The following is a 23,648-nucleotide window of genomic DNA, read 5'->3' on the forward strand; positions in this document are numbered from 1 at the left end:
GGATGGTCTAGTTTGAAGGGTTGATCTTGCTCAAATTTAACAAGGGATTTGAATCCTCCATTTCTAGTGATGGCGCAGGTTTATACCAATATTCTCATTATATGAAACATCCGCTAGCTCATTCCCCTCCGAATTCCCACCTGGCTCACCGAGACCATGACCTTCCTAGCAAATCGCCGCTATAAATAATATATTGTATGTGCATATACTCCAGCCCAGTCCCAACCCCGGATTGGGCTGTCGGCGGTGGATATGTGGCACAGCACATCGGCGCCAGGAATGTGGGTGGTAATAAATAGATTTAGCGTACGGGCTGGCGTGTTGGGAAACTGAGTTTGATAGGATCGCTGTTGTATTAGCAATGTTATCTGCCTATAGTGAGTCCTCTAGCCCTGGTATGAATACTTGGCAGCGAGAAACAACGACGGCATACTTCCCTCTTCGCATCTCTGCCACTATTCTTTATTCTTTCGTCCTCATACTCGGTTTTTTTTTAATTTACGTGCATACAAGACCTTGGCATAAGTGCATGGGCTTGGTGTGCAACATCTCGACGAACACGACACTCGTTTACCAGCCCATCCTCTACCCCGCCGCTCAGAAACCGAACCACAAAATATAGTCCGACTACATAAACTACGATGGGCGACGCGGAAGAACCACAATTCCAGACGCTGGCACAGCGAATTGCTGCCTTGAAGCAGTCACAAGCAGCAGACCAGAGCGGACACTCACAGAATGGCCCAGCACCGAGTCAGCACAACACCGTCGCGCTCGTCGGAAAGCGACCCCCCCCTCCACCAGTCCCGAAGCCCTCCCGCCCTCTGAACGACTTTCGAAGCAATACAGTTCCACCTATTTCAACAGCTGATAGAAATATCGGCAACGAGCCTGAAGCGCCAAAAGACGTGTTACCACCGCCAACGCTTGATCGGGAGTTGAAGGAGCGAAACCCTCGACTATCCGAACGAAACCTGAAGAAACCCCCACCTCTTCCATCGCGGAAGAGCTCACAACAATCGCTGAACTTGCCGGCTCTGCCAGCAAGACGGCCTTCGGAACAATTAGTTGTGCGAAAGGCGTCAAACGAATCGTTCAGGTCGAACTATTCTACACAATCGGGCTTCTCGTACGGTGGCAGCAAATCGAGCGCATCATCTATCGATACGAACGCTATAAGGAAACTGCCGCCGCGCTTGGATGAGGCCCCTTTGCCTGTTCTGCCCCCGTCGCGGAGAGAACAAGCGGAAGAAAAGGCACGGCTAGCTGCTCGGGGACAATTGACTGCCACCCAGTCATCCCCAGGCATTCCTCGAATTACGCGTCAAGGCGAGAACGAATCCGCTCGTCCGGCGTTACTATCACGGCCTAGCCAGGCACCAGCATTGCCATCACGCTCACGGTCTAATGTACGAGGATTCCGCGATGAAGAAGACACGCCTCCACCTATGCCAAGACGACCTGCCACAAGCTCAGGTAGAGACGGAGCACCACCACCTATGCCAAGCCGGCCATCCGCAAATACAGACTCAGTACCCCCACCTATCCCGTCTTCTTCCAAGCCGTCGATGAGGCAGATAGATGCTATCAAAGCCAGGCAAGCTACTAGTTCTTCAGACGAAGTTTGTCTGATTTGCCGCGACTTCTCTGGTCCAGATGAAGTGGCAGCAAAGTATCCACGCCAGTCTCTACCTAGAGGTAATAGCATAGACTATCTAGCTGATGGCCTATGCGGACCCTTTACATCACACACCGACAAAGCCCGAGCCATCTTCATGTGGTGCCATCTCAATATAGACTACGACGTCGACGCCTTCCTAGGGAACCGCGTCAAGTCCCAGACCCCCGATGAGACAATTCGGAAGGGTATGGGTGTCTGCGAAGGTTACGCTGGTGTCTTTGCCGCCATCGCTGTCCGTGCTGGGCTAGAGTGTCTCGTCGTCGGAGGCCATGGTAAAGGATACGGTTATGTCGCGACTGGGCCAGGGCAACGGCTACCACCTGCAAACCCCACGGGCCATGCATGGAACGCGGTGCGGATCGATGGCGGGGAATGGAAGCTTTGCGATCCATGCTGGGGCTCTGGTGCTCTGGGCGGAGATAACAAGTACCATCGTGCATTTACAGCCACGCAATTTACAGGCACTAATGAGGACTTTGGCCTCAAGCATTTCCCGACTAATAAAGCACACTTTTTCCGTGCAGACAGAAGAGTGCCGATTTGGGAAGAGTATATTCTTGGGCCTCACCGGTGCGTAGAGACTCTGAAGATATATAACACGGAAAACCATGGCATTGATAAGGCGACTATTCTGCCGGCGTTGAAAGATATCGAGCTCAATGATGGAAATTCTACACGATTCCAGTTCGCAAGATTGTGTCAGCATTGGGACTTTGAGAGGCACGGAGGAGCGAAGCCATACTTACTGGCCATTAAAATTGGCGGCACGCACGCATATGCAGAGGATTTAGTGCCGCTGGAGAGGGACGACACGTATTGGTGGGTGGATATACCACACAGGCAGTTGGGCAGCCCGGGAGAGACAATTAAGCTCTACGCGATTGACACGATGAACGGGCAAGACGCACGTGGCATGACAAAGAGGGAGTTCATGGAGCAGAGGAAAACGAGCGGCATGAGCTTTGCGGGCGTGGCAGAGTGGGAACTCGTGTAACGCAAGTTGTGTTCGGCATGTTCACATGGCATTGGAGCAGTTTGGTGAAACGCTGACACAGCGATATGCATAGAGCATAGGACAAAGAGGCTGAGGATGGGGCCTGAGAGATTGGGGCCGTGTGGTATTCAGATATGATACCCGAAACACGGCGCTCAGCTCTGCCCATGATTACGATAATATAAACGAATCCATGAATGCAAACGAGGATGGATTGAGAGCGCTTGCTAGAATATTGTCGGCGTTGTGTTTCTATCTTGATATAGGAGACAGTCCCGTCCGCGTTTGTTACATCTATCACTTCTGTTACGAAAAATCTACATTACAGTAAGGTTATAACTACAGTTGAATATAATATTTTAAATCGCAATACTGAGCAATGAAGCTCTACGGAGGTGTTATTCAAAAGTTTTGTCGGTGGATCCGGCCAGGGCCCCTACGTAGGCTGGCTTGGCAATTCTGGCCGAAGTACCGCCGATTCTCATACGACGTGATGACTCGAGAATGAGAGTGATTAATTCTGTAGAATAAAGAGTATAATAGCTACCTAATTGACTATATAAATCTATACTAAATGCCTAGTACTCCGTGTGCATACCATTTAGAGATCCATTCTAAGGCTAGTCCTCGTAAGAGGGCCACAGCCTATCAATCGACTATCACATACTTCTACGTCTTTTCCAAGCTTCCAAGCATTGATCTTGTTACTTGTTTCTGAAAAGTCAGTGAGGTGCTAACCTCTGACTTATCCCTGAGTTCTCAGACTCAACATTTGTTACAACTTGTCTAAACCACTCCACTACATCATACACCTGATTGCTGCGTTGTGGAATAGTCTAAGCTACAACCCTTTGGCTCTGTTTCCGAAGACAGTGTGTTGTCTTAGTAAAATCATTCCTTCCTTGGGTGGCTAGATTCTCACATCTGGTGCACCCACCATTACACTAGTCCTCGTGCCACACAGTCCTCTAGTTCTAATTCTAAGTTGCTTAAGTCATTCTCTACCTCTTCCTCTTCAACTTCCTCTTCTACTTCTTTAATTAGTCGTTTACATGGCCTTCTACATGGTCTTTTCTCAGTCGACTTTAACTCTGCCTCATAGACAATTTTCAACACTTCCTCTATACTAAATACAAATTCACCCTGTAGTTTAATTCTCTTGCCCCTAGTTCATTTCTTCCGTGTCTGAAGTATCTCTTTGTACTCTTTCACCTCCTTCCAAAGGATTGTGAGCTTAGCATTCTGACTTCAACCAGCCTAGTCATTCTCTTGACATAACGCCAGGTTGGTGAAGCAGGAGAATCACTAGTTGCCATGTGTAAGGAAGGCCATCACGTGCCACCACGTGAGGTCCCTTTCATAAGCGGCCCATAGGCTCGGTAAAATAGGGCACAAGGTGCATAGATAAAAGGGGTTGGAGGCCTCGGAAGAAGGCCTCCAGTCAATAGTCGATGTATCTACGTAGACCTATTGTGCTTACAGAATACGATACCTTCCTGCCTCCTGACCTGGTTCCCTGGACTCCCGTGAGACCCTTAGGCTTACGATCCTTACACCATGCTTGAATTAAATACTGAATTTGCATGTCTTAGTTTGGCTCCATCTAGGGGAGAACTGCAGAGTATTGAAAGATCTATAGTAGTAATATTGGTTGACTTTTGAGGAGTGTAAGGTGGTTTAGTTGGTTGAAGCGGAAGATTAGACAGAACTCTTTCTAGGAGAAAGGTATTAAACCTGCTGCCCTCCACCCACTTCTGATGTTTTGAGGTATAAGACCCTTCTCTCGAATACACTGGAAGATTTCAACCTAGTGGGAGCGCTAGATTCGCTTTATTCTTACTCAAGTACACTGATCCACTTCCTGAGCATAAAATCGCTTAAGAGGTCCATACACCCTAACATCAAGTGGCTGGAGTAGATGAGAGCAATGAGGAGGTAGAATAAGAAGGTCGATATCATTCTCAATGCACAGTGCAATCATATGCTAGTAATATGACTAGAATGGCCATCCATAATCAAAATCCGTAGGTGATTTCCAGACTTTTTGCGTGACTTAGGCTTAAATACCTTCTGTAACCACTCAAATCCATGACTATTTGAAGACTAGCCGCTACTACTAGTTGAGAAGTGCTAGTTTGTAGGTGTGTCCTTTAGAACCCAACTTGAATTGGTATTCTTTGCCTTGAATATAATCATAGGTGGTAAAGCACCACCGTCTGCATTAATGCATTCAAGTATAGTTATCCACTCCTGCTTCCTAGCTGTCACCTTCTAATTAGATTTCAAGGTTGAATTAATAATTATACATGTAGATTAAGTCTCTCTAACTGCAAAACCTGTCTCATCCATATTATAGATGTTACATAGCTTGTACTTTCGCTCCTTAATTCGTGTCTTAAACACGTTAAACTAAGGTGAAATCTTTATAGGAGTAGCTTCTTTATATCGTGTAGACTCTAGTTATCTTAAGTAGACACCTTTAAAGTTCGGATGTCGCTTTAGGAATCTGTAGATCCATCCGTGGCCTATGGGGTTAGGATTGGTCCGAAGGGTCATTTGAGAAAGACACAATTTGGACGCGTCGTATGCGAACTTCTTCAGCCATTTCCTTAATCAACATAGGAGTTGCAGGAAAACCTGTGGTAGTGAGACGTGTAATCCACCGTGCAAGTGTATTTTCTTTAGTGTTTGAAAGAGCTTGTTCAATTTCGTGAGCTATAGCACGCGTTTTCTTCCTAGACATCCTATTAGCAAAAGTTGACTTAGGAATTCAAAGTACTCTGCAGCAAGTCTAATTGATTTATTCCTTCAATTGAAGTGCAACAATGGCCTTTTGGATGTTGTCTTCAACTTGAGCATGGCTGCAAGGTTGTCGGATGTTCATGGTGGACAGTGTGAAGATTCTAAGCTGGTGGTAGGGCATTTTTGTCCGACTACCCCGTATGTCCGACTTCCCCATACGTTACGTTACTAATAAAATTGAAAGTCACGTGATTTGCACGTGACCTACTACTCGTGAGTATGAGTATTTCATGGAATAATCGGCAGTGAGCTTATGTAGGCGATTCGCTTGTGAACTACGTTAGTAAAAAAACGAACAAAAAAATACAATATCAGGTATCTGCTCATAGTCATTCACCTCCTAGCAATTCATTCATCTCTCGCCATTTAGCGTAATGAAAATCCCACTGCGCCTAAAAATCTTTCCTTCTACCTTGGTACGAACAAGGGTTCCAAATCATGTCCATCATCGAGTCGTCGTAGCGATTTCTAGATCGGTCTCCGAAACTCCGTGTTGGCTTTTAGAACTTCCCGTCGGGCCTTGGGAAGGTACCAAAACGCAAGCACTAAGCAAAATGGAGCATTATTGACGTTAGGAACCAGGTCTACGGGGAAGCGGAGTGGGGTCCATCGCACCCCTCTTTCTACCCCTCGTTGCAGTTTCGGGGTTAGGGTTCCTTTATGGGCGCATACCGAATTAATTACTCATACTAATAGCCGTGATAGCCAACCCATACGCACCAGTGCCCAGGGCGGAGACGCCGATGAGAGCGATGCTAAGGAAGTAGGCGAGATGCCAATTCCAGAAGAGCAAGAAGAACGACAAGATAGCAAACAAAATCACTTCTCCGAAGCCAGCAATGGTGATTATTCATATGCCCACGGGATCGACAGCAGATGCTGTTTTTGTCGAGCGGACATTAGAGGGTTTTAGCAACCTGACCGTCGGCTTGACCAATGCCTGAAAAGGAAGGTGCCAAGCTGCCGGTGATTTAACCCTGCCGCCCCCCTACCACCCCCTGTTCTGAACGATGAAGAATCATCCGCTTTTGGCAATTAAGTGCCAAAAGCTGGTTACGGCTGGACAGATTTCTGTTCAGCTGTGGCCAGCTTTGAATTACTGTATATAGTTAGTGTATAGTTAGTAATATAATTAATTCAACGTCAATCGAGTGTACCATGCTGGCGCTAGTGACCGAAGTGATTATTTATAACGATATACTTGTACAATGCCTCTGAAACTAACGATTACTAGTATTCCAGCTAGGTTCTAGTCTATCTAGCGACCAGATTCAACTCTAAATAGGGGCGAAGAAGCCCCTATTCAGACATCTACTATAGCCAGTGGCTTTTTCTCTAGTGAAGATGATACTAACGACAATGATACTAATGACAACGATGATACCAAGCCGCCACCTCTACAAGCACCATTTACACTGTTAAACATACAAGGAAGACTGAAGAAGCAGAAAAGGAGTTAAGAAGAGGAGGATATACTACAAGGGAAAGGAAAGACTTGGGCTTTAAGCCCTAACAAGTATATTATACTGTTGAAAATCTGCCTCTAGATAGCAGACACATATTAAACGGCAGAGGCTGCAACGTTTTTTAAGAATGTTACTGCTGATTAGCAACATGAGACTAGCAAAGAGTATAATACTCTTCGCTAGGTTTTACAGAGGAATATTGCCACTTAGCAGAAATATCTCTAAGATCTTAGAACTAGCAAGCAAGACGGCTAAACGGAACAGCAACTATATGAGGATAACTAGATAGCTGTCCTCGATGCTAAAGCAACAGTTATCTAGGAGCAGAAGGAGCACTAGGGTGCTATAGGGATAAGGGGTAGGGCTTCTTTCCTCACTTAGGCAGCAATGCTTCTTACAATGAAGGAGAAGCAGGTTATCACCTGCTGTTACCCTCACCATAGAACCCCCTCCTAGCGCTCTAAGTGTAGCAATTAGTAAGTGGTAATAGAGTTGAAGATGTCGTTATCATTAAGGATGACGACAGTCTTAGCCAGACTCCATTATTACCACTTACTAGTGCCTCTCCTTCGCCACACCCATCTTCTTCTTCTTAGCAATCCTGAAAGCGCTAATACATGGCAGTAGAAGATGATTGAGAAGAGTGACTCTTCTTGATGATAGAGGGTCTTGTAAAAGCCATGGCTTCGCCGCCACCACCTCTAAATCCAGAGGTATTAGAGGAGCAAAGCCGGCTTAAGGCTTAGGAAGAGCAGCTTTAAGCTGGAATTGCTATCTAGTTTAAGGATCTTTGAAGAGAACAGTTAGTGATGTTCTCTTCATTTATATAGCAATTACAGACAGGTATGGGCTAAGGGGATTAATTACTATATAGCTATCTATTCTAATATATACAAATACTATTCAATTAATGGTGGATTAACTTTGAATCTCTGTGATATCAAATTACCTACTATACAAGTATGGCAGTTCGTTAGTAGAATAGCAACAGCAAAGTAAGCTGCTACTAGTTAGCTGCTAGATTTTAACCCCTTACTAAATGCTATATATGAGAATAGCTGTTAAATGCAACCAAAGCAGTTCTTAACAGCTATTCTCACTAAGGAGAGCAAGCGATTAAACACTTGCTCTTTAGGTGATAAGTGGCGACGACCCCTTGTATTAGGAAAGGGGCTCATAATACCAGTTATACACTGATATGCTAGATCACTATATAGGAAGAGCCATTTAGGCTCTTTCTTGCTGTCTATAATCTGGTCGAGTCTAGACTCTTACCACATCATCTAATCGTTTGCGGTCCTAAGAAACGGATCGCAAATAGATGACACAAGGCCATCTAGTGTTATAACAGCTTGCCATTGCTAGCTGTGCTGATGCTTATGGCCATTGTATACTGCACGCTAGGCTTTGTTAGGGCTAGAAGGATGTGAGAATCCTCGAAATATGCCATCTATGAAGCCCTATATACGAGGGCATTGACTAATAGCCTTTATAGCTATTTGCATCTTATCATATGATAGATGTGGTGCCTAAGCAAGACTTGTGCCAAACCGGCTAAGTAAGTGCTAGCAAGTATCATTAAATATGATACTTAACTAGGTACTAGATTGTCCAAAGATCCATGTACAAGTGCTCCACTAGTTTAGATATGCCAAACAGGAGCACAACGCAAAGAGCAGTTTCTAGGTATGCTGTAACCTAGTGACGATATATGATATCGTCAAGTCAAAGTGTTATGATGGTCATGGAGGCGATGATGCCAGTCTAGGTAAAGTAAGCTATATTAAATCTAAAGAGAGAGGAAGAAAGAAAGGAAGAAGGTGAGGCTATTCCTCATTATATACAGCTAGGCGCTTAGCGATTCCTTGTATTTAGTGGCTACTATAGCTGCCTGTTCCTATAGTTGCTAGCAGCTGTGAGCTGTGATCGTAACACAAAGGAGGGATAAGAGCTGCTGGATCTCTTTAATTAAGAAGCTATATAGATTAGCATAGTACATAATAAAAGGGGCTTCCTTACTATAGATAATGCTTCACCTTAACAGGTGAATCCTAACCCTACGCATCAAGACTCCACGTCTTATGCTCATACTTAAGCAGCAGCTGGTATAGACGCTATAATACCCTAATATAAAGCTGCTAGCAGCAACGACGTAGCTGCAAAAGGAGTATACTAGTAGCTACTATAGCTACTAGTAACTGCTGCCTACGAATTGGCATTTCTAGCGTGGTATTTAAGGCTATTCACGATATGACAATTTGGTTTTAGTCAATATGGAACAGAGAGGTACTTTACGAAAATGCAATTATTATGTATTTTTATATAGGGGGTGCATTAGGGGTAAGTACTACTTGTGACCAAAAAATCGGTAGAATCTGTCAACTGCATATTCCAGTTAAATCACATATACACGGTCAAACCCATCAACAAGAGGCACTTAGGGGGTATTACAATATTCTTATATTACTACTTTAGACCTAGCTAATACTATCTACTAGGGTCTATAGTTACTATCGCCAACAAAGCCTAGGCTGCCATATAGTGGCTTGGCACCTTCTTCTTCCGGCCTTGGTCAAAAGCCTGACGGTCAGGTTGCTAAAACCCTCTATTAGATGAGGAAGTCGGTGGTGAGCAGGATAGCGCCGATGTAACATATTATTCTCACACGGGTCGTGTTAGAATGGATGAAAAGGGTAGGTCCCTCATCATATAAGCGGAAGGCTCTTGGAGAATGCTTATTGCTTGTTAACTACTCCGTATGCTTGGCTGTGCCCGTGTCTAACCAAGCTCAATATTTAGGACCACCACAAGCATTTCTTGTGACCTGTTGGCGTCCTCGGAGTTGTTGCTCTCTCCACTAAATAATAGCGATTTTCCAAGGTAACGCTAGCGTATTAAGAAAGCCATCTACCTCCCCGTTTAAGCTAGCGTACTAGACTCACAGTGACTGTTCAATCATACTTCATTAGGTCGTCTGCTCCGAAGCCATCACCATCTGTACCAACCACAAGCCACAGCCGGATAAGCAACAGCACTGTCGCCAGGGCGGATCTGTGGTATACTGTACACGGAACGACCGTGCCAGGCTCAATTAAGGAAGGTTTCTACATGTTTGTAGAGATCGGGGTGCTGTACCTGCCTGTCATTCTGCTTTGTGATGCATGACCATGCCTGGACGGCGCAAAATCGTTAATAATGACGGAATCTATACTGGACGGATTAAGTAGGTAGGTAGGTAGGTAAGTAGGTGTGATACTATAAGTACTGTTCTCATAGCCCTCTTTTTCTGTACCCAGTTCCACAGCTTGCTTCTGTTGCAATTGCCAATCATGTTCTCCCTTCGTTATGCCGTTCAGGCTCTCCTGCTCTCGGCTTCGGTCGTAGTGGCTATTCAACCGTTGGAGCAATTGCGTGAGGTCCCGAGAGGATGGTCGTTGGTCGGTGCCGCAAAGGATTCGACGGCCATCAAACTTCGATTGTCATTAAAACAGCAGAATGTTGACAAGTTCTACGACGAGATGCTTGCTGTCTCGACGCCGGACAATGCCAAGTATGGCCAGCATTACGAGGGTCTCGAGCTGAGAAGCTTGTTAGCTCCTACGGATGAGACTTCCAATACCGTTATCAGTTGGCTATTAGATAATAACATTACCTCTATTGCTGATGACGGCGATTGGATCGTGCTCCAGACAAATGTTGGAGCCGCGAACAAGTTACTAAACACCGAGTTCCAGTGGTTCAGCAACGCTGACGAGAAGGCCCCTGTTCTTCGAACCCTCCACTACTCGGTCCCGGATGAAATTGCTTCTCACATCAACTTTGTCCAGCCGACAACTCGATTCGGAGGCATTCAAAAGTTGAAGTCGACTGTTCAAGTTGTTGAAGACGGACAAGCTGTGTCTTCCCTAAAGTGGGCTCCTTCTGTTTCTTCTAAGGTTGATCCTGCTTGCAATATTTCAATTACACCAACATGTCTTCTTCAGCTTTACAACGTTCACTACAAGGGCGAACCAAAGAGTGGCAGCAGAGTTGGTTACGCATCTTTCTTGGAAGGATACGCTAGATACTCTGACCTGGAAAAGTTCGAAGACGCATATGCCCCTTATGTTGCCGGGCAGAACTTTACGGTCATTAAGCTCAACGGTGGTCTCGACGATCAAAATAGTACCGACGACAGCGGAGAGGCGAACCTCGACAATCAATACGCACTTAGTCTTGGATTCCCCAACCCCGTCACTGAGTTCAGTGTTGGCGGGCGTGGCCTTCTCATTCCAGATGGAGAGTCCCCAACCCCGAGCGATAACACCAATGAGCCGTACCTCGATTTCCTACTGGCTTTGTTAAAGTTGCCAAACAGCAAAATTCCTCAAGTCATCTCTATCTCATACGGAGAGAACGAGCAGGTAAACAGTTAACGCCTGGTAATCCCCCACTTGTCAGCTAACAAACCTAGGAAATTCCCGTCCCTTACGCCAAGCAAGTCTGCCAACTCTTCGCTCAACTCGGCGCCCGTGGAACCTCAGTCCTATTTTCTTCTGGTGACTCTGGCACGGGAGACTTTTGTCTCTCCAACGACGGCAAGAACACCACCAAGTTCCAACCTCAGTTCCCAGCCTCCTGCCCATGGGTCACATCCGTCGGTGGCACGCGCAATATTGCCCCTGAGCAGGCCACCTACTTCTCATCGGGCGGATTTTCTAGCCTCTGGCCTCGTCCGCTCTACCAAGACGTCGCAGTCCGCGGCTACCTTGCTCAAATTGGTGACAAGAATGCTGGTTATTATAACAAGGAAGGCCGTGGATTCCCTGATATCGCGGCGCAATCATACCGCTACCATGTTTACGATAGAGGGCAAGACGTTACCTATCAGGGTACATCATGCGCGTCTCCCGCAGCAGCTGGAATAATCTCGCTCCTCAACTCTGCGCGCTTGTCGTCCAAGCTTCCTCCCCTTGGGTTTTTGAACCCGTGGATCTACGCCATTGGACATATTGGATTTAACGATATTGTGCACGGTGCGGCGACAGGATGCAATGGATTCTCCAGATTTAACAGCAAGCCAAATGGTAGCCCAGTCATCCCGGGCGCAAGCTGGAATGCTACAAAGGGTTGGGATCCGGCTACTGGTGTTGGAACACCGGATTTTGGAAAGCTCTTGAAGCTGAGCACGCCGTGGGTGAAGAATGAGGGAGGGCCGGTGCCTGCATAAATTATGTAGCTAGTGAAGTGAGATATAGGGTGAAAAGCGAATATAATTGCTTCGTACAAACTCAAGAGGGCCAGGCATCATATCTACTCTTCTATATACAAGATTTAGTTCACTCTGAATAATAGTATCGAATATAGTAGCAGGCATAGAGTATAACTCTTTTAGAATTACCGTCATACCGAAATAATACTAACGCTACACCAAAATTGACCGGCACACCTCCAAGCGGGCTTCGAAACCATTCCGGCCCAGGAACGCACGGAAACTTGTTTTTCGGCAACAATTTGTGTCATGGATTTCGCGGTATTCGAGCTCGAGATATTCTTCATTGTGGCCGTTTCCATGGAGACAAAGTGCCTCTCGGGCCTCATCGTGGCGATCTTTCTCCATAAGCCATCTTGGACTCCCTGAAGGAAATCCACCCGCAAGAGCAAGGCCTGGAACAACTTGGAATGCTAGAGGGAAACGCCCTATTGACTGCATCAGCTATGCCATTGGATATCTGGAACAGAGACCTTACATTAGAACGCAGTACTACTGTAGTTACAACCATATCCGATCCATTGGGCAGCGAAGAAGCCCAGGGACAACATAAATTGGAGTAAGCCACTAAGGGCACCATGATACGAGGCTAGCGGCACCGGCTTGCAGCGCACAGCCGAAAGATGAAATAACTCCTCCGATGAAGACGGACTTCTTGCGGCCTAGACTATCTGCAAACCATGACACCGATAGTGCACCGATGATTGCCCCTGCAGTGAAAGATACTCAATGAAGGTCTCTTGGCCAATGGTCGAAGAGCCAAACAGGATCTGTGCTTCATTCACGTGTACTTGTGCATATTGCACGTCTTTGGGCAGTAAAAGGCCAGCTTACCTCCAATACAAGAAAATACCAGATCCGATGGTCACGGCTTTCCCCATCGCAGCGGATCTGCCACGGAACTGACAATTTCAAGGACGTAAAGCTTGATGCCTCTGTCTTTGCCTTGCTTTGGAGAAGCCACATGGAAACCAAAGAATTATTAACCATAATCATGAGCAATGAAGCCCCCTGTACACCCCGCACCCCGCAGACCCCGGAGTCCCCGGTTTCTATTCGACAGAACCGAATGGAGTGAAGCTAGCAATGGGCGTCTAGGAGCGAACCAGTCGTGTCAAATTTCGTCGTGTCTCAAGCCGAACCCGCGGCATAAGATCGTGAGTTGGGGCATATTGAACCGAAACGGGATGTAGTTCACAAGTGAGTCGCCTACACAAGCTCACCGCCGATTTTTTCTTAGCATCGTACGAAATTATAGTATATAAAGAATACTATATTAAGTTGAGCACAAAGCTCCTATCTAAGGAAATACTATCTACTTATATAGTAGCGTTATGCTTATAGATCCTGTCTGCTACCTAGACGATCCCTAGATGATCCCTAGACTATAAAGGATTAGGTTATGTAGTCCTTGTCCTATGACCTCTTATGACTCATCTATGACTCATCTATGACTTGTCTATAACTCATCTATGACTTGTCTATAACTCATCTATGACTTCTCTATAACCCATGTATGACTTATACATGACTTTTACATAACTTATAACTATAGCCTCTAACAGGTTAGGTCAGGTGGTCCTTGTCCCTATAACCTCTCTATAACTCATATATTCCTTGTCTTAGCACTGACTAGTAGAGTAGTCTGTACCCTATAGCATGAAATCCTACTTAAATTTTGATGTAATCATTGTTGTACAAAATATAATGTAAAAGGTAGGGAAGAAATCTTCTTTTAAGACATGTGTAATATACACATGTATTAACTTCTTAATCTTAGTTCTATACAAATGCTTTAATGGTTGAAAACAACTAACATTAAGCAGCTAAAGGTTATAAGACAATGTGCTAATGTAACGTATGGGGTAGTCGGACATATGGGGTAGTCGGACAAAAAGTTTATTCTACTCTAAGACATGTGTAATATACACATGTATTAACTTCTTAATCTTAGTTCTATACAAATGCTTTAATGGTTGAAAACAACTAACATTAAGCAGCTAAAGGTTATAAGACAATGTGCTAATGTAACGTATGGGGTAGTCGGACATATGGGGTAGTCGGTTAAGCCCCCCCCCATTTTATAATATCTTACTAACTATCTACAAGGTTTACCTGCGACGAGATTCGCTGACTCCTTCCTCTCTTCTGCTTTGAGGAAGTCGAATGGCGGCATGGAGTTCGCCCCTCCCCTGAGACAGCCCTCTGCATTGTACTTGCAAGGCTTGCATATCGTGGCTGGTGGATTACTTGCGTTGAGCTTTTCGGACGCTCCGAAAGCTGGCTGTCTACGGTCTTCAATGACCTTCTTGTACTGCCTGTTTGAAGACTCCCTTGCATGGCACCCCTTGCTGACTTATAGTCGGCTTCAGGGGTTTGCCACTGCTATTGAGGCACAAGGAGGAGGGGAAAGGATCTGGGGGTTCGTGGATGGCACCTTTCATGGGTTTTGCCATCCGCAAGACTACGTACGGCAGCGTGCTGTATACTCTGGCCATGCTCGACCGCATGGCCAGAAGTGGCAAGCTATTGTGGGACCAGACGGCATTGTCTGGTCTCTTATGGGTCCATGGATTGGACCCGTAAACGACTGGAGGATGTGGAAGGTCTCTGGAATAGAGAGACAACTCCGCACTGTTATGGAGGGTCAGCATACACTTCTTTGTCATACTGACATTCGTTGCACTCAGTTTGCTATCAAACTCAAGAGCAAACTTAGAAATCTCCTCCTCAAACCTACAAGTCACTATACATATTTTGGCTTGTCACACCAACAACAAGAGCAATACTACTCAATGATTGCTACCACCCTCTATGATTCATTACACGTCATTGCTCCTTAGTTACTGGGCCGATATGACCACATAGCATATCTCTACAACCCTCTATGATTCATTACATGACATCACTCCTTAGTTACTGGGCTAATACTACACATGACATATCTCTATCAACTAGAGGCCTAGAAACATGAACGATAGCTCCAAAAACTTCTACAACCCTCTATGATTCATTACATGTCATCGCTCCTTAGTTACCCACAAGATTGGTTAAGTTATGACATAATTTGTCTATAGGGGTACTCTGACCTTGGACCTCCTTTCACTTCCTATAGGCTAGGAACCTAGGAGATGGTTCTATGGGTTCTCTTATGTCGACTACAGTTACCAAGCCTGGTTAGTCATGGAAAGTCTTGGAAAATGAGAGAACTACACTCCTTTAGCGTAAATAGGATTGCCCTTTCCTTAAGAAAGGGCAAGCAGACAATACAGTAAATGGACTATCACATACTTCCACGTCTTTTCCAAGCTTCCAAGCATTGATCTTGTTACTCCTTGTTTCTGAAAAGTCAGTGGGGTGCTAACCTCTGACTTATCCCTGAGTTCTCAGACTCAACATTTGTTATAACTTGTCTAAACCACTCCACTATATCATACACCTGATTACTACGTTGTGGAATAGTCTAAGCTATGACCCTTTGGCTCTGTTTCCTAAGACAGTGTGTTGTCTTAGTAAAATCCTCCCTTCCTTGGGTGGCTAGATTCTCACATCTGGTGCACCCACCATTACACGTTGGTGAACAGTGACATAAAACTCAACCTCTCTTATACCTCTTTTCCTGCTCTTCGAGCTGAACCCTCTTCTGAAATCGAAATCGAAATCGAAATGCATTCTTTGGAAACCCCAGAACCAGAAACCTTATCCTGAAGTCAATTCCAGGACGATCTTGAGGCAACCCCTCAAAGTTGGCTCTTGACAGTCAGCTCGACACACACACACCACCTTCGCAAGTCAGACCTTTTACAATGCTCCCTCAACAAGGATATAACTGTGAGGGAAGTGCGCTCCTCTCGAGTGGCTCCTACAGCCGACAACTGCACAATAGGGCCTTTGGCAATATGTGTCTGACTTGACAATATGAACCGAAATTGAAATAGTAACTCGCTATGGCTGATACAGCTGAAGAAAAAGCTGCAATGGCAGCTCGAAATAATCCAGAACAAGACCAGGAATTCCTGGCAGAAGGAGCATCAATTCCAAGTTCTGCAAACCAAACCGATGAACTTCATGATCCTAATTTCAAATCTGAAACCTTCCTTCACACTCTGGGCAGAACAGCTCAAGAGAGACGTGAATCTATACTTGCAAATCGACATGAAAAGGTTGAATGGAATGTTGAAACCTTTGACGAATTCCAGAAACTATCTGTCAGCAACCAGAAAATGGCATGGACTTTGCACAAGAACATTCTTTGGAACTATTTGGCCCTAGCAGAGGACTCGAATTCGATACTGGCTGAAAAGGATGATGCTATTCTCCAGTTACAGGAACTGATCCAGAGCAACGAGCAACAAATCACAGAGCAACAAACAATTCAGAAATATCTTGAAAAGCAAACCCAACAAGCTCTGAAGAATGAACCAGGACACCACTCTCACAGTCGACTGTCAGCTCGGATTCCAGACCCTCCAATCCTCACAGATGGGATAGAGCCATCATTTGAAGACTGGGTTGTGAAAATTCGCCTCAATCTCGAAGCCAACATTGATCATTTTCCAACACAGACTTTACAAATGAGCTACATTCAGAGTCGACTGGGAGGACTGGCAGTTCGACATGTCAATCCAAGGCTTCGACCAAACTCTACAAACAAACTGCAGACAGCGGAAGAAATTCTTGAACTTTTGGAAAAAGTCTTCAGTGATCCCAATCGAAGGCACACAGCTCAAACTGAGTATCGGAAGCTGTATCAGAGAAACAACACCTTTGCAGTGTTCTGGGCTGAGTTTTAAAGGCTCATAACAGAGCTTGATTACTCTGAAGAAACTTTGCTAGATGACTTGCGCTTCAAAGTCAACCAACAGATGCAGTAAGCCTTAGTATCTCTTTGTACTCTTTTACCTCCTTCCGAAGGATGCTGAGTTCAGCATTCTGACTTTCAACCAGCCTAGTCATTCTCTTGGCATAGCGTCGAGTTGGTGAAGCAGGAGAGTCACAAGTTGCCATACTTGAATTAAATACTAAATTTGCATGCCTTAGTTCAGTTCCATCTGGAGGAGAACTTCGGAGTATTGAGAGATCCAGAATAGTGATATTGGTTGAGTTTTGAGGAGTGCGAGGTGGTTCGGTTGGTGGAAGTGGAAGGTTAGCCAGAACTCTTTCTGGGAGAAATGCTATTAAACCCGCTGCCCTCCACCCACTTCTAATGTTTTGAGGTATAAGACCCTTCTCTCGAATACACTGGAAGATTTCAACCCAGTGGGAGCGCTGGATTCGCTTTATTCCTGCTCGAGTATACTGATCTACTTCCTGAGCATGAAATCGCTTAAGAGGTCCATACACCCCAACATCAAGTGGTTGGAGTAGATGAGAGCAATGAGGCGGTAGAATAAGAAGGTCGATATCATTCTCAATGCACAGTGCAATCATATCGCCAGTAATGTGACTAGAATGGCCATCCATAATCAACATTCGCGGGTGATTTCCAGACTTTTTGCGTGACTTAGGCTCAAATACCTTCCGCAACCACTCAAATCCATGACTGTTTGAAGTCCAGCCACTATTACTTGTTGAGAAGTGCCAGTTTGTAGGGGTGTCCTTTGGAATCCAACTTGAATTGGTATTCTTAGCCTTGAATATAATCATAGGTGGTAAAGCACCACCATCTGCATCAATGCATTCAAGTACAGTTATCCACTCCTGCTTCCCAGCTGTGACCTTCCAATTGGATTTCAAGGTAGAATCAACAATTATTCGCATGGATTGAGTCTCTCCAACTGCAAAACCTGTCTCATCCATATTATAGATGTTGCATGGCTTGTACTTTCGCTCTTCAATTTGTGCTTTAAACGCGTCAAACCAAGCTGAAATCTTTATAGGAGTGGCTTCTTTATGTCGTGCAGACTCTAGTTGTCTTGAGTAGACCCCTTTAAAGTTTGGATGTTGTTTTAAGAATCTATAGATCCATTCATGGCCTATGGGGGTAGTATTGGTCCGAAGAGTGGTTTGAGAAGACGCGATTTGGACGCGTCGTACGCGAATTTCTTCAGCCATTTCCTTGATCAACATAGGAGTTGCAGGAAAACCCGTGGCAGTGAGACGTGTAATCCATCGTGCTAGTGTATTTTCTTCTGCATTTGAGAGAGCTTGTTCAATTTCATGAGCTACAGCATGCGTTTTCTTCCCAGACATCCTATCAGCAAGAGTTGACTTAGGAACTTCGAAGTGGTCTGCAGCAACTAATTGATTTGAATTCCTTCAATTGGAGCGCAATGACAGCCTTTTGGATGTTGTCTTCAATCTGAGCACGACTGTATGGTTGTGGGATGTTCATGGTGGAAGATATGAAGGTTCTCAGTTGGTAGTCGGGCATTTTTGTCCGACTACCCCGTATGTCCGACTACCCCATACGTTACGTTAGCATACAAAGAATAATAATATTCTAGTCCTTATAATACATCTTAAATTCAATTAAGTGATGACTTTTGTGCCTGTTAAGAATTAGAAGTTGATATCTACCCTTTATACAACCTCTTATATATTAATCAAATGCTTAATCTAATTAAGCCCTTGCTTATTTGTTAGCTAGCTATTTAACGTAATATTAATAACCTAATCTAGTAGCAAAGAAGCATTTTTATACTAAGACGAAAGGTGGGTTTTCCCTATAACAATAATAAATAGCAGTAGTGTATATCTATACGATCTAATGCCTTAAATCACTATAATCTATTCCCTATTACCTTGCTATGTTGTATGAGGTCTGCTCTTTTGTTTAGCATTTGTTACAACCATCTTGGAAGATATTTAGCCTATTAAAAATCCTATCTTGTTAAAGTTGTATATGTCTCCCTTATAAATCCTATATTTGTTAATCATGTTTCGTACAAGCTAAAACCATATGTTATACATGTTAGGATCTTCGCATTAAACTTGCTAATAGTGCATGTATCTAGTTCTTTCTAACACGTCTACTATCATGTTTAGTAAGCTATATGTAGCAGCTAACTACTCTAGGCTAAAGCTACACCACATCGCAGCTGCTGGCCTAATGGGGATGGCGCAGTCTAGGCTGGTGCGTCGGGCCTAGCCAACTTATCTCGCTCTACTAGCGCTCGGCTTTCTCGCCTGTCTTGGACGATAATAGCTGGGATATGACGGTGCGTTGGCTCTGATGGCCCAATTCGCGTGTTCAAAGGGATGGAAACAGATGGCTCCGTGCGCACGGCGGGGGGTCGAGTCCGAGCAAACGGGGAGGGCAGTTCTCCCAAGCAAGGCTGGGGTTTGCTGTGTGCACTGGGCTGTGTGCACTAGGGGGAAAAAGTCGCCAAAGTCCCCCGTCGCAGAGCTCGTTGCAACGCCGGCGCCCGCCACTGTCGCGGGTATAGGGGGGGATACTCGAGTAGGGGATGGTCTAGGCGGTACTGTACGAGTACCGCTGGGAGGTGGTGGGAAGTGCTGGTATTTCCGGGTATACAGCAGGTACCCAGGGGGTTCATGCTGTACATACTCTGTAGGCGAAGGAAACGAAGGAAACGGAGGAAACACAGTTACAGTTACAGACAGGACAGTGACGGGGCAGTTTCCCCTTGCTTCTTGCTTGGTTTAGTGGTGACATGCACCATTTTAGTGGTGACATGCACCATGTCAGAGAGTAGAGATGGGTTAGGGTTAGGGATGTGAGTCAGGGGTATCTCTACCCCTGTAATCTTGTACAGTACAAACCCATCGTACCATTGTTATTCTGGCCGCCGACGAATAGGGGCCCTGATCAACCAATCCTTTAATATCGCTTAGCCATCTCGACAGGGATTAGTGCAGGGATACGATACCAAGAGATGCCCCGGTACTTAAAGTGGGTTTGATGGCGCGTTGCGATTGGTGTACCTTTGAATCTCTGCTCCTACCCTGCCCACTACCCACCCGTGCCGTCCTCTCCTAAGGGTACATCACAAGTACCATCTCCTAAGGGTACATCTCAAGTACCATCTCCTAAGGGTACATCTCAAGTACTCCTACCACATCTAAAACCGATCTCCCCCCTTGGTTTTGGTCTCGATCCCTCCTCCCTCTCTCTACGTATTATTCGACGCCAAACGCCAACGTGCCCCCCCCCCCCCCCTCCTCCTCCTCCTCTTCCACGACTTCACACCTCACCGTCGCTCCTCTCTCTCTCTATCACCTCCCGCATCGACGAGTTCCCATCTCGGTCGCCCTTCAACCTCTCCCGCAAACGAGGCCCTAGGGGGTCCGGTGGATAATGGTACACGCTTCATGACTTTAATCCCTCAATTGCCAATACAACTACCTGTCGCATAATCCACTACCATAATCCACCACCTCGAATCTCTTTCACGATCTATATCGTCTGTCAATCCTTTGGAAACCCGGTCCCATTCGTTGACCTTATCAAGTGAGTCGATAACTTCCCCGTCGCTGTGCTCAAATGAGGCATCGTGGAAGGATCAACAAAACAGTCCGAAGGATACATCTGCGGTCGGGAAACATCGCGAAACTGTTGTTGCCATGACCCTGCCAGCCTCATTTGAGCCCGTATATGACTGGTGCTTGTGGGGATAGTTGCTTACGACGCTTCGATCCAGATACACTCACTACTGACATTTACTGTCATCTACACTCGTTTCAATCGATATATTTTCAGCTGTCCGTCACCACCAGCGCATCTGGAATTGTCGTCTCCGTGCTGACTGTCCCTCTAGTTACAGCGCCCAATTTTCGACGTATTCCAACCGGAGTCTTCGCCTTCTAGCAATTCAAAAATCGTTTACGCATTCGATCGATATATAGACCGCCATCATGCACGCCCCATCAATCTTTGTGGCCGTCGTGGCCCTGCTCTCGTCGAACGTCGTTGCACAGGACAGGCCCAAGTTTTACTTCCCGCGACAGGTCAAGCGTGAGATTTCCAACACCACGTCCAACTCCGTCGAACATTCGAGCTCCTCAACAAAGCCCGACCTCCTTGGCGACCTCCTCGGCGTTGCGACTGGAGGCTCAGCACCCGAGACGGGCGCACCCGTCGCATCCGTCGCGCCCTCGGTCGAGGGAGTCGCACCTGGGGTTGTCAAGACTGTCATCGTCTCCAACACCGTCCTTGTCAACAATGGTAAAACAACCACACTAGGCCAGGCTCCTCCGTCGAGTGCCGCTGCCACTACGGCTGTGAAGCCACCGTTGATTGTTCTCCCCACCCTTTCCCCAGGCCTGTCTTCGGTCTTGGACCCCAATCCCTCGCGTTCGTCCGCTACTGATGGTATTACCGCCCCCAGCGGTGTCTTGGGATCTAGCGGTGTCTTGGGATCTAGCGGTGTCCTCGCCCCCGAGACAACGGCATCACCTACCTTGAGAATGACATACTCTGGCACAGGAACAGGAGCTTCCTCGTCGACTGACACCAAAGACCCTGATCACCAGACTCTCAGCCCCTCCAGCTCGTCCGACGGCGGTCTCCTGTCCTCTCTCGTCGGCGGACTTAACCCCGACCCCACGGGCACTGGCACAGGCACTGGTGCCACCACGACATTCGCGCCAAGCACTTCCACGGAAACCCCGACAGCATCGTCGACCGGTCTGGAGAGCATGATTTCTAGCATCATCTCTTCAGCAACTGCCGAAACTGGAGGTACCGTATTCCCAACAGGATCAGGAACCAACTCCACAACCATTCGCGTTCCACCTGTCCCGACGGGAGGCGACACCACATCGCTCAGAAACAATGGGACAGCCATTGTGCTCCCTCCTACAACCACGCAGAAGCCTACTTCGCTAACGGATATCCCGAGGACCAGCCCGACCAGCCCGACCAGCCCGACCAGCCCGACCACCCCGACCAGCCCGACCGCCCCGACCACCACTGCTGCTACTACCGAAGCTGTTCCAACTACATCTGACTGGGTTGGATCATCCATCCTGATCCAGACGACTCAGACCGGCCCAAAGGCAACCACCACCGTGGCGATTCCCAGCGGAATCCCAAGCACCTTGCCTCAGGTAGTCGCGCCTCTTACCGGCGTGCCAACCGCAAAGGTGGGATACACTCTGATCCAAGTCGGATTCACGTACGCGCTGAACTACGAATTCGTCGTTGCCAATTCCATGTCTTCTGCCCAAATCTTCACATACCTTCCCAAGGGTATCGCATACGGGCTGGAGATTCAGGAGTCGGACGTCATAATGCACAGCCTGGAGCCTTACGACACTTCCAGGAGCCTCGGATTCATCACCACGCTTGGTCTTGCATATATCCCTACCGAGATGGTATCCAACCTCGACATCATGATCCACGTCCCGGTGTCTCGCCTCTACAAGAACCCCTCGCAGCCTGTTGCCGTTATCATGAGCAGCATCAACCCTTCCATCCCTATCACCGTTGGCTCTGGCCTCGATGGATCCGACCCTGCAGTCCCTGCTAGTGGTGCTCGATCGTCTCCCACCCCGGACGGTAAGAGCAGTGGTAATGGAAACGGTGGAATCTTCGACACAAACGAGAACAACCAGACACCGGACGCCAAGGGTATGACTGCCGGAATCGCTACTGGTGCCGTCGTTGCAGCTGCTGCGTACGGTGCGGCCATGTTCTTCATTGCCCGCCGCTACAAGAGACGCAAGCTTTCCCATCGCCGCACGAGGTCCCTCATGAACCCCGGCGATATGATGGAAGCTACCGGTGGCAGCCCAGCCCTCCCCGGTGGTGTCTACATGTCTGGCGGACGTCAATCGACTGGTTCTGACGAATCGAGCTCCGATTCATCAGCCGACAGACACAGCAGAGGCAGCGGAAGAAGCGCCGGAAACTCTGCCAGGACCGCCCAAATCTCCGGACCAATGATGGCAGAGAACTCCCTGGGCTGGAACTGAACATAATTCCGACAACAATTTCCACCAAATCTCATGCCTCGATATACGATACCCATCTGAGCGCTTGATCTTGAGCCCTTGTAACATACAACATGACAGCTGATCGTCGCACCGGCATCCTTTTCCTTCATCGTCACAGTGGGCGGTTGGTACCCGCCATTATACTCTCCCGCATCACCAAAGTTCTCTCGCCAACCTTCTTCGGGTGAGGGAAACGATCAGGAGTTTTTGTACCTTGCGGAGTTTGAGGAGGTAGAATCGAGACGAGTAGAAGAGGGGGCCGGGCCGATGGGCTGCCAATTACATTCTTGCCGTGCCGTGCCCTGTCCCACGAGGAATGAAAATGATCTTTCAATTGTCCCGCCGTACCTCTGTTGTCGACCGAACTCTTCAAGAAACAGGCCATAGTAATTTAAGAATAGTTTCCTTATACCTAAATTTAAGACTTGCATGTACATGAAGTTACAACTCCTGGCGAATTGGGATATATATGCAAGTATAATTAAACTGGATCCAATGTCTTTGATCCAATGTATTTCAAGTGAGACTCATTGATGGGCGCGTATTTTTGTGGCT

General features: G+C 46.7%; 3 protein-coding genes across 3 annotated transcripts; all 3 read left to right on the plus strand.

Annotated features, from left to right (window-relative positions):
- The first annotated feature begins 417 nt into the window (after nt 1–417).
- On the plus strand, nt 418–3,220 carry VC83_02180 (uncharacterized protein). Its single transcript, XM_024465848.1, has one exon. The coding sequence runs from the start codon at nt 642–644 to the stop codon at nt 2,673–2,675; it is 2,034 nt and encodes a 677-aa protein (XP_024326941.1). The 5' UTR covers nt 418–641; the 3' UTR covers nt 2,676–3,220.
- A 7,024-nt stretch (nt 3,221–10,244) lies between these two features.
- Nucleotides 10,245–12,296, plus strand: VC83_02181 (uncharacterized protein). The gene is made up of 2 exons (XM_024465849.1): nt 10,245–11,346; nt 11,397–12,296. The coding sequence occupies exons 1-2, from the start codon at nt 10,273–10,275 to the stop codon at nt 12,150–12,152; spliced, it is 1,830 nt and encodes a 609-aa protein (XP_024326942.1). The 5' UTR covers nt 10,245–10,272; the 3' UTR covers nt 12,153–12,296.
- An 8,026-nt stretch (nt 12,297–20,322) lies between these two features.
- On the plus strand, nt 20,323–23,587 carry VC83_02182 (uncharacterized protein). The gene is made up of 3 exons (XM_024465850.1): nt 20,323–20,607; nt 20,798–20,858; nt 20,915–23,587. The coding sequence occupies exon 3, from the start codon at nt 21,012–21,014 to the stop codon at nt 23,070–23,072; it is 2,061 nt and encodes a 686-aa protein (XP_024326939.1). The 5' UTR covers nt 20,323–20,607; nt 20,798–20,858; nt 20,915–21,011; the 3' UTR covers nt 23,073–23,587.
- Nucleotides 23,588–23,648: the final 61 nt, after the last annotated feature.

The sequence above is a fragment of the Pseudogymnoascus destructans genome (assembly GCF_001641265.1).
Source record: "Pseudogymnoascus destructans isolate 20631-21 unplaced genomic scaffold scaffold_4, whole genome shotgun sequence".
In the NCBI taxonomy this organism is placed as follows: domain Eukaryota; kingdom Fungi; phylum Ascomycota; class Leotiomycetes; order Thelebolales; family Thelebolaceae; genus Pseudogymnoascus; species Pseudogymnoascus destructans.

Coding starts and splice junctions, on each gene's coding strand:
- VC83_02180 (XM_024465848.1), top strand. CDS start 642: ATGGGCGACGCGGAAGAACCACAATTCCAGACGCTGGCACAGCGAATT.
- VC83_02181 (XM_024465849.1), top strand. CDS start 10,273: ATGTTCTCCCTTCGTTATGCCGTTCAGGCTCTCCTGCTCTCGGCTTCG. Junction 11,347..11,396: donor CATACGGAGAGAACGAGCAG/GTAAACAGTTAA, acceptor TAACAAACCTAG/GAAATTCCCGTCCCTTACGC.
- VC83_02182 (XM_024465850.1), top strand. CDS start 21,012: ATGCACGCCCCATCAATCTTTGTGGCCGTCGTGGCCCTGCTCTCGTCG.